The sequence below is a fragment of the Danio aesculapii genome, chromosome 3 (assembly GCF_903798145.1).
Source record: "Danio aesculapii chromosome 3, fDanAes4.1, whole genome shotgun sequence".
Taxonomy (NCBI): Eukaryota; Metazoa; Chordata; class Actinopteri; order Cypriniformes; family Danionidae; genus Danio; species Danio aesculapii.
Window position 1 is genome coordinate 57172951 of NC_079437.1, and position 10329 is coordinate 57183279.

Below are 10329 nucleotides of genomic sequence, written 5' to 3' on the forward strand. Positions count from 1 at the left end.
CTGTTCGCAAAAATGCATTTCTACAGTTATTTTATATTGTTATAATGTTTGTTTATGTTTGATGTGATTAATAGATTATTAATATGACAACATATGCCTTCTAATCTAATATTTACTCACTATTTATGACTTAAAATACGTTCTTATTGTATTTGAAATTCATATAACATTCACATCCATTTTAATTATAGTTTTAACATAAGTCATAATTTCATATTTTGTAAGTGATGGCTCATTCATACATAAACTACTGCAAATGCATAATAATCTATGCTGATTTTGAAGAACAAAAACAGGATTGTTTAAATAAAATCCATACTTAGCCATAAATAAAACCATCATTAGATTGATGTACAAAATTATTTGAATTAGCATCTCATTATGTTTACAATAAAACCATTTATAATAATACTATAACAATGTATCATTTGTTTGTGAAATCCGCGTTTGACAAAACATTATTGGTAACAATTTACAATAAGGTTCATTAGTTTATGCATGTACTAACATGAACTAATCATGAACAACACTTGTACAGCATTTATTAATCATAATTGAACATTTACTAATTCATTACTAACATCCAAGTCCATGCTTGTTAACATTAGTTAGTGCTACGTGACATGAACTAACAATGAACAACAGTATTTTCAATAACTAACGTTAACTAGCATGAACAAATACTGTGGTAAATGTATTGTTTATTGTTTGTTCATGTTAGCAAATTCATTAATTAGCATTAACTAACCGTATTGTAAAGTGTGACCACATTATTAAATATCACATGGATTCCCTCAGCACTGCGTTTATACACGGTTTATTACTGATATTTGATACAAATTAGTACAGGCAGCTTTCATATTGAGGGGAAAAATGATTTGTTATTAATTATTAATACCATAGAAACAGATGACGATTGTTTTGACAGTTCCCCATGTTTTGCCGCCTGAATGATTAACAGAACTTCTTAAAACTGTGATGCTGCTGCCGCCTGCTGGTGTTTCTCAGATATGCTCGATTTTATGTAGTCTCTTAGGTTTAGTTTGGTTTGTATTATATTTTTTGTTCGTTTGTTGTGTTTAGTTTATGTCGGCAGTCATCTTAAGCGATTTTAAAACCTCACCTTTGATCTAGCTCATGTTCAAATTGGACATATGCTGATATTAAGTTACTCAATATGTCGTGAAACATGCTCAGAATTGATATTGTGGGCTCTTCAAAATATCGTGAGTAATTATTTATTTGCACTTTTAGATCGATCCTATTGAGAAGAATACTTGTTGTGTTGTGTTGGCAGCGGTTTTCATCACTGCACCAAAGATTTAACAGAGTCAATCCTGACACTCAAGTTTCTGAGGCTCCATTTGTTAACGTCGGATAATTATACTGAGATTAATGTAATGACTGCTGCTAAAGCATTAATTCATGTTAGCTGCTAATTGCATAGTTTATCGAGTGATGTTAGGGCAATATCAGAAAAACTGGGCCATCTTGTTAATTTGGCTATTTAAGGTTTAATTTAAGGGTGATTTAAGCATCTTATATGTTTAAAAGTTAACAACCAATGGCTGCAAATAATTTTAAACTGTTGCCATAACAGTACTTGACATTTAGTAAATTAATTTATTGAGCCCACATAGCAAAATATCTCTGGCCCACACAATTAGCTTTTGCTTGGCCCACATGCCGCAGTGAATTAAGGGACATGACTGGACTAAGTCTGGCTTCCAGAAAAGGGTCAAACATGGACCATATCTGGGCCAAGTCTCAACCAAGGTAATAACTAGGCCCACACGGAATCTGCGTCTGCAGAATTTCGCAGATTTCCGCAGATTTTAAGCCCATTATTGATTCTGTTTATTTACTTGTGTAAATATGCGTAAATTTATTTTTATTCAGTTTTTAAATGAATTTCAGTAATATTATTGACTAACATGAAAATATTCAAATGATTTATTTACAATACAGTGTATAAAGTAATGTTTTCTGTCTTTTTGTAGATATATTATATGAGAGACTTGCTTTGTTTACCAAATTAAGTGAATCTAATTGGATTTGCATTGTGAATATTAAATAAAAGTTAAAAAGGTATTACTTTTTATTTCATATATTAAGGTTTTAGGTATGATACTCCCAAAATTATTCCACATAAATCCGCAGATTTTTAACTAAATTCTGCGCAGAAAGAGCAAAAAAATGTCAGCAGATTCCGTCTGGCCCTACTAACCCATAACTGAGCCAGATATGTTGGTGTCCCGGCTGCAATGAAATTGATAAACTCATGAAGCACTGCTCTTTAGGCCTGCTATTGGTGTGCTTTTTCTCGAAGCGACCTGATTGGCAGACCTTTTTTTCTTTATTTGAAAATAATAAAAATCTATTTTAAAGGGCACCTAGGTTAGCCTTTTTTTCAGATGTAATGCAAGTGTTTTGCGTCTCCAGAATGTGTCTGTAAAGTTTCAGCTCAAAACACCCATCAGATTTTTTATTATACCTTTTATTAAATTCCTATTTATACATTTTTTGCAGTGGGTGGCAGTTTAGGTGTACTGCTCCTTTAATGCTAGTCCTCCCCGCCCACCGTTTCTACGTGCCTTTCTGCGTGCCTTAATCTCCTCCCTCGGCAGCGTCAGACAACAGACAGACTTAAAGGAAGCAGATTTTACGTAGCGTTTGTGAGAAATACTACAGTAAGAACTTTACCAATGAGTATTTGTTGTGCAGTTGCATCGATGAGTCACACAAAGTTCACACACACACACACACACACACACACACACACACACACACACACACACACACACTCACACACACACACACACAGAGCGCCCGTTTAGCTTTGCACGCAAATGTGACAGGATACAGGTTAATCTCCACTGCTGTATGGATATCTGTTATATTAATGTACAAAATAAACCTGATTTAACGTCCACAAACCGGGATTGAAGCATCTTCCTTTATAATTGTTCTGACACGCTGTGCTGATGAAGTAAATCTAAGCTAAATCCTGTACTTCAATACACACATGCACTGTTTTAAAACATGTTAAACATGCGAAACTCACTCTTGATCACATTTGATGATGATTGATGATCCTAGCGAACTGAACACACCTTTTATTCCCGGCTGCTTTGACCCCGTCCTCTCTGTTGTTGATATGATTATACACGTGACTACCGGGACATGTTAATATACGCAGCTGTCAATCAATTCGGTGGGCGGGGGGACCGCACTCCTACGTAAAGTCGATCTGAAAACTGCTCCAATTGGTCCTCCGTTTTTGTTGTTAAATTGAAAAAAAAAAAGGAGTGGGTGTGTTTATATCACCCCAATATGACGGTCTATACACTATATCTACACATATGTCTGTCCAAACAGCTTTAAGATTTTTCACCATAGGTGCCCTTTAAATGTGGATCAAAATAGGCCAAACCTACATGACCCACATATCAATTATTAACATCTGGCCCAAGCATTGTGTGCCGCCTTAAAGATGGTGCCACCTCTGCCAAACCAGGGCCATGTTTGGCCCACATACTTATGCCAGTGCAGGACGAATACCTGCTGTGTCAGATTTATGCCAAATCTGTGCCAGAATTCTTTGCTACCTGGGGGGTGAGGGACATTGCCTCGTTCTGACACCTTACCAGAAATTACAAGGTGGTTGGCCTGCCATGTCCAATATTACTTCTCAATGATTAATTTTCCTTTAAATGAGCCCCTTTATTCATCATGGGTCGCCACAGCGGAATGAATCGCCAACTTATCCAGCATGTTTACCAAAACGGATGCTCTTCCAGCTGCAACCCAGTACTGGGAAACATCCACACACACTCATTCACACATAAACACTAAGGCCAATTTAGTTTATTCATTCACCTAAACCGCATGTCTTTGGACTGTGGGGGGAAACCGGAGCACCCGGATGAAACCCACACGAGCATGGGGAGAACATGCAAACTCCACACAAACGATTGACCCAGCAAGGACTCGATCCATCAACCTTCTTGCTGTGAGGTGACAGTGCTAACCACTGAGCCACCCTGTCACCCGATGATGGCCAACAGGTGTCACTTTCCGAGATGTCACTGGCCGGGCAGCACGGTGGTGCAGTGGGTAACACAATCGCCTCACAGCAAGAAGGTCGCCGATTCGAGCCCTGGATGGGTCAGTTGGCATTTCTGTATAGAGTTTGCATGTTCTCCTCATGTTGGCAGGGGTTTCCTCCAGGTGCTCCGGTTTCCCCCACAGGCCAAAGACATGCTCTACAGGTGAATTCAGTAAGCTAAATTGGTAGTGTATGTTAGTGTGTGCAAGAGTGTCTGGTTGTTTCCCAGTGTTGCGGCTGGAAGGGCATCCGCTGCGTAAAAAAAACATGCTGGATAAGTTGGCGGTTCATTCCGCTGTGGCGACCCCTGATTAAAGGGACTAAGCTGAAAAGGAAACGAATGAATGAATCAATAGTTACTGGCCCAAATTACCTGAATGTGTTTCAGCCATCAATTTCTGTTTAAACGGGCCACGTTCCGAGTCGAGTTTGAGCAGGTGTTGTAGTGCTGTCCCAATTCTTAGGGGTACATTTTGAAGCCCTTCCCCATTCACACTCTGTTGTAAGGGCCAAGGGGAAGGGGTACAAAAATAAAATTAAGATTGCGCCTTAGATTTTTATTCTAATTAGGTTCCAATAAGCCCAAATAGCAAAGAAAAATAAAAAATGCATGTAAAAAACACCTTGGGCCTTAAGAGGTTATTGCAATTCACCGAAAGGCTTCTTTGCAGTCATTTGTTGTCATAATACTATTTGTTATTGTTGCATTTTGTTGAATGAAATGTATTTTTACTAATGAAATTGTTTGAAATGAATTGTTTATTTTTTTATAACTTTATAACTCAGAATTCAGGCTTTATAACTCTCAATTGCAACTTTATAACTCAGATTTCAGACCTTATAACTCAGAATTCTGACTTTATAACCCAGAATTCTGACTTTATAACTCGGAATTCAGACTTTATAACCCAGAATTCTGACTTTATAACTCGGAATTCAGACTTTATAACTCAGAATTCTGACTTTATAACTCGGAATTCAGACTTTATAACTCAGAATTCAGACTTTATAACTCAGAATTTAGACTTTATAACTCAGATTTCAGACCTTATAACTCAGAATTCAGGCTTTATAACTCTCAATTGCAACTTTATAACTCAGATTTCAGACCGTATAACTCAGAATTCTGACTTTATAACCCAGAATTCTGACTTTATAACTCGGAATTCAGACTTTATAACACAGAATTCTGACTTTATAACTCGGAATTCAGACTTTATAACACAGAATTCTGACTTTATAACTCGGAATTCAGACTTTATAACTCAGAATTCTGACTTAATAACTCGGAATTCAGACTTTATAACTCAGAATTCAGACTTTATAACTCAGAATTCTGACTTTATAACTCTCAATTGCAACTTTATAACTCAGAATTCAGACTTTATAACTCAGAATTCAGACTTTATAACTCAGAATTCAGACCTTATAACTCAGAATTCAGACTTTATAACTCAGAATTCAGGCTTTATAACTCTCAATTGCAACTTTATAACTCAGAATTCAGACTTTATAACTCAGAATTCTGACTTTATAACTCAGAATTCAGACTTTATAACTCAGAATTCTGACTTTATAAATCTGAATTCTATAAAGTTATAAAGTAGCAATTCAGAGTTATAAAGTCTGAACACTTATAAAGTATCATGATAAAGTTATAACTCAGAACTGCAACTTTATAACTCAGAATTGCGCCTTAATAACTCAGAATTCAGATTTTATGACTCGAAATTACAATTTTAGAACTAATAATTCTGACTATCATTTTTTTTTTTTTTTCAGTGGCAGGAATGGGCTTCCATAGAAATGTCTATTTCACTTTACAGTTTGAATGGCCCATGTTTGCTGATCAGCTGGCCCATTTTACCTGAACACCGCCATCTCAAAAAAAGTTTGGCCAGCTAATGTTTCAAAACCTGTAGGGCCTGCCTGAACACAAAAAAATATATTAAAACAGTCCTTATTAATGATGAGAACACAGTTAAATATCATACATGTTGCCCAAAAAAGTGGTCAAATTTACTCCCTAATGCACCCTAATGCATTAAAAACTGTTAACATTAAGATTTTTATTAACTTCACCAATTATAACATGGCTTTTTCTCACTGTTGATTTTTTGCATTAATATTTACCACTTACAATAGTGTTATCTGTTGTATTTTAGCATTGTTTTGTTATTTAATTTGTTCGAAACATTTGTTTACTCTGAATATGCGTTATCATACCAGTTAAAGTAAAACATTTTTGCAGTCAATATTGATCAATATTACGACACAATTCAGTTTATCGTGACATAAACTCTTCACTAATCGCAACAAGACAATTCAAACAGCTTAAATCAGACGAATTTTAAGAAAACAAAAACACAAGCAGAGCTGCTATAATATATGTTTAATTCAGCATGATCTGGCAACCACTACAATGGCATCGACCTCCAGAAAATAATACTAATAAAAAAGGAAAATTAAAGAATGGCACTCGACTACACATATTTATAAAATGGAAACCAATATTCTCTATACACTAAAGTATGTACATCTTTGATAAATTAAACCAATACTGCGTAGCTTTAATATTTCGCTCCAAGAATAAAAGCTAGACTGATGGAAAGCCGAGAAATGAAGGGACAAAAGAAACAGCGAGTGGAAAAACGTGAGCAGGCACTGAGGACTGACTGACCGCATCTACACCAGTAACACATGTAGATAAATCAGCCATCTTGGAACAGTCAACACGCCATCACTCATTGTAAAACTCTAGGCAGATGTGTAACGTTTTAGAGTTTAAAAATGCTACAAAATGGAAGAATATCTCAATGTTGCTTTGTGTTTGACTCAATATTACAAATTTTTAAAAAACGTAATGTCATGTTGATGGGTTTTTTTTTTTGTCTCAACTTGATTTATTGAATTTGTGTTTAATGTATTGGAGATACAGATATTTATTTGTGATTGGGCTAAACCAGGGGTACCCAAACTCAGTCCTGGAGGTCCGGTGTCCTGCAGATTTTAGCTCAAACCCCAATCAGACACCCCTGGGCTAGCTAATCAAGCTCTTATTTCTTATTCTAGAAACATCCATGCAGGTGTGTTGAGACAAATTGAAGCTAAAATCTGTAGGAAACCGGCCCTCCAGGACTGAGTTTGGACACCCCTGGTCTAAACCATCAGCTGAAGTCTATCGCAGATATAGATAATAATACATGTGTATAAATACAGCTGCAGGTCAACGTACATTCAGAAACACCATAGACTGGCTTTGACTGTTCCAATATGGCGGACGACTTGAATTGTTAGCCTATAGAAACGGCTTCTAATGAGGCATTTATTTTCAATTTGTCCCTGTCGGAGGTAGCGCTTAAAAGTAGCGCTTTTTTTAAACAATCATGACTAATCGAATACAAAATAACAGTTGTGATTTACATAATAATTTTGTGTGTACTATGTATATTTAGTTGTGTAGAAATGCATCATAGTCCCTTTAAGGCAAGTCATTTCACTTGGCGGACATCTTTGAAACGCCTCTTGGGCAGTATGCTCGGGCATTCTGTTTGAATGGGGAAACATCAAATTCTCCAAAACTACTAGCCAAGCTTACGATAACATTACATATTACGAATAACCAATAAGATTAAACAACAACTGTCTATTTAGTTTCATTTGTAAATGTTCGTATCACCAAAATCTGCAGAAACTCACGTCTGGTCCGAGCCCCAGAACTGTCATTCTATAGCGGGCTTTATTCACCATATAGCGATCACTGATTGGCTCCTGTACTAGAAGGCGAGGTTTCAATCGCCATCATGACAGTGACACTTTTCCCCATTCAAAAGTATACAAGTGACATGTCTTGTGTATTCTATAGTCTTTGAATACATACACCCATGTTTAAATATATACAAGTATTGAAAATGTTTGTTTATACATATATATATGTGATCGCCGGCCACAAAACCAGTAAAAAGCGTACTTTTTTAAAAAATTGAGATTTATACGTCACTTTCCAATGTGATGGGACAAGATTTGCTAGAAAAATTCGAAAGTCTGAGGATTCAAATAAACAATTAGGAAATTGACAAAAAAATATGACTTTTTTTGGCATAAATGAAAAATCACACCATGTATTTTTGGTAAAAACGTGGTATTATTGGTTAAACAAGACTGGTTTTGTGGTCTAGATATACAAATGTATATCTAAAACCAAATTAAATGTAAACATTACCATAAATGTAAATGTTTAGAGTATATACATGTGTGTGTATTTATATTTGTGTTATAAATATGCACAGTACACTCACATATATTATGTAAATACAAAGTTTGTAACAATTCTACGTTTTTTAACCATCAAAGTCGAATTCGTAAGAAACAAAGTGTATAATTGCGAGAAGAAATGGTGATGCTGGGTTCACACCAGACGATGCATGCGCGAATAAATCACGATATTCACATGTAAAAAGACACGTGTACATTTAGAGTTTACTCGCTTCATTCGTGCGTCAAATTCACTTCACAATAGACCCGGATTCGCGTCATGGGGGCGGGGCTTCTGTCTGCCCACTGACTCAAGCTTCATTAATAAATGACTGACATGGATTTTATTCAGATAGCTGTGCTTTAGGAAGGCTGAAAAACAGCTTATATTAGTTCGGCGCTGCGTCTGAGTCCACTAGACCCTTTCAGAGGTGCACCCAGCTCAGTGAGTTCATCAACTCCTCCAGAAACTATACCTTGATGATGGAGGCTTTCAGGAGTGTTTCCGACTTAGCTGATCCCAGTTTGATGAGCTGTTGTCGGCAGGAGAATTTCTCATAGTAGAGCATGCTCCTGATTGGTTAATGCAGCACGAATGTCAGCTAAAGTTCAGATTTTCCAACTCAAGCGAATCATCAAAATGCGTCAAACGCTCAATTCACAAAGCGTCAAATGCGCCGCAGGATGTCTATTCGCGTCTTTGCATTGACTTAACATGTAAATCACTTGCGCTTGACGCTTCATCCGTGTCTGGTGTAAACGCAGCATTACACTTACCTTTCTTTCCACTGGCAGAAACAAGCGACTACAGATTTAAGCTCATTTCTGCCACAGATTTCAAAATGAATCACAATTGTGACTGTGTTCACACGATTCAGCAAAAGTGTCCTTTATTTCAGTGTTTCCCAACCCTGTTCCTGGAGGCACACCACCAACAATACATATTTCGGATGTCTCCCTTTTCTGACCTATTAACTTCAGGCTTTAGAGTCTCTTCTTATGTTCTGAGTTGATTCAGGTGTGTTTGATTAAGAAGAGGTTGAAAATGTGTGCGGTGTGCCTTCAGGAACAGGTTTGGGAACCACTGCTTTATTTATTTACGCTCTCCTGTTACAGAAATGGGTTGCCACGTATATCTGATTTTGTGTCCAGTGTAAACAGACTGCCTGATTATAACTGGATGTGTTGTTTTGAGTGTAGACGCGGCGTGAGGTCAGCCTTTACGGACACTGAGTGACTGTTAGGCACATTTATTCGTCTTATGAACAGCGTTTCATTCAGAGGCCTGAACACTGACCTCTTATCAAATAAAAACATCACCATCTGTCAATCTCCGATCTGAGTCTGTCTGAGAGGTAGTACCAGTGCTTGACCGTCCTTATTGAGCACAACGTCTGTCAATATTCAATTCGTCGCACTTCGGGATGCCTAGAAAACAAACACAAACACCAACAAAAAGATCCCCTCTGGAAAAGATTGACGTCGTCTTTTTTTTGTTGTTCTATTACAACTCACAGAAGTCTGTCTTTACAATTAAATACACGAATAAACCTCTGAGCGCCAAGCTGCTTTTTTAAAATAAAAAAGGATGTAAAAATACACTTATTGCCTGTACATATCAAAGCGCGAACGGAAATCGTCCTTTGCTTTCGTTTTGGTTCCCACATTCTGTCAGACCTGCTGATTTCAGATAATGAACACGGAGAGATACGGGAAGAAAGAAAGAGCAGATTTGGTTAAGCATGAGGAGTAAATGTTCTCTTTGGGGCTTTCAAGGAAGCGGTCGCAAGGAAACGCCAACCGGCTCCCTTCACACACACACAAAACACACACACACTCTTGAGGAGAGCTGTCAAGAGTCACTGATCTTGTGTTTTTCTCTCTCTCTACTCATCCCAGTCGTTCAGCAGCTCTACTAGTGTCTCTTCATCGACGACACCTTCTTCTTCCTGGCCGCCAGCATCTCG

At 37.1% G+C, this 10329-nt stretch overlaps 1 protein-coding gene across 2 annotated transcripts in view; it reads right to left on the minus strand.

The window, feature by feature from the left end:
* Nucleotides 1–6485: 6485 nt before the first annotated feature.
* The window catches only part of cyth1a (cytohesin 1a), a 107851-nt gene continuing 104007 nt past the window's right edge, over nucleotides 6486–10329 (minus strand). For both annotated transcript variants that reach the window (XM_056454286.1, XM_056454284.1), the window contains exon 13: nucleotides 6486–10329. This exon is cut by the window's right edge and continues 27 nt beyond it. In XM_056454286.1, coding sequence (XP_056310261.1) covers nucleotides 10278–10329 — 52 coding nt within the window. In that variant the 3' untranslated portion in view covers nucleotides 6486–10277.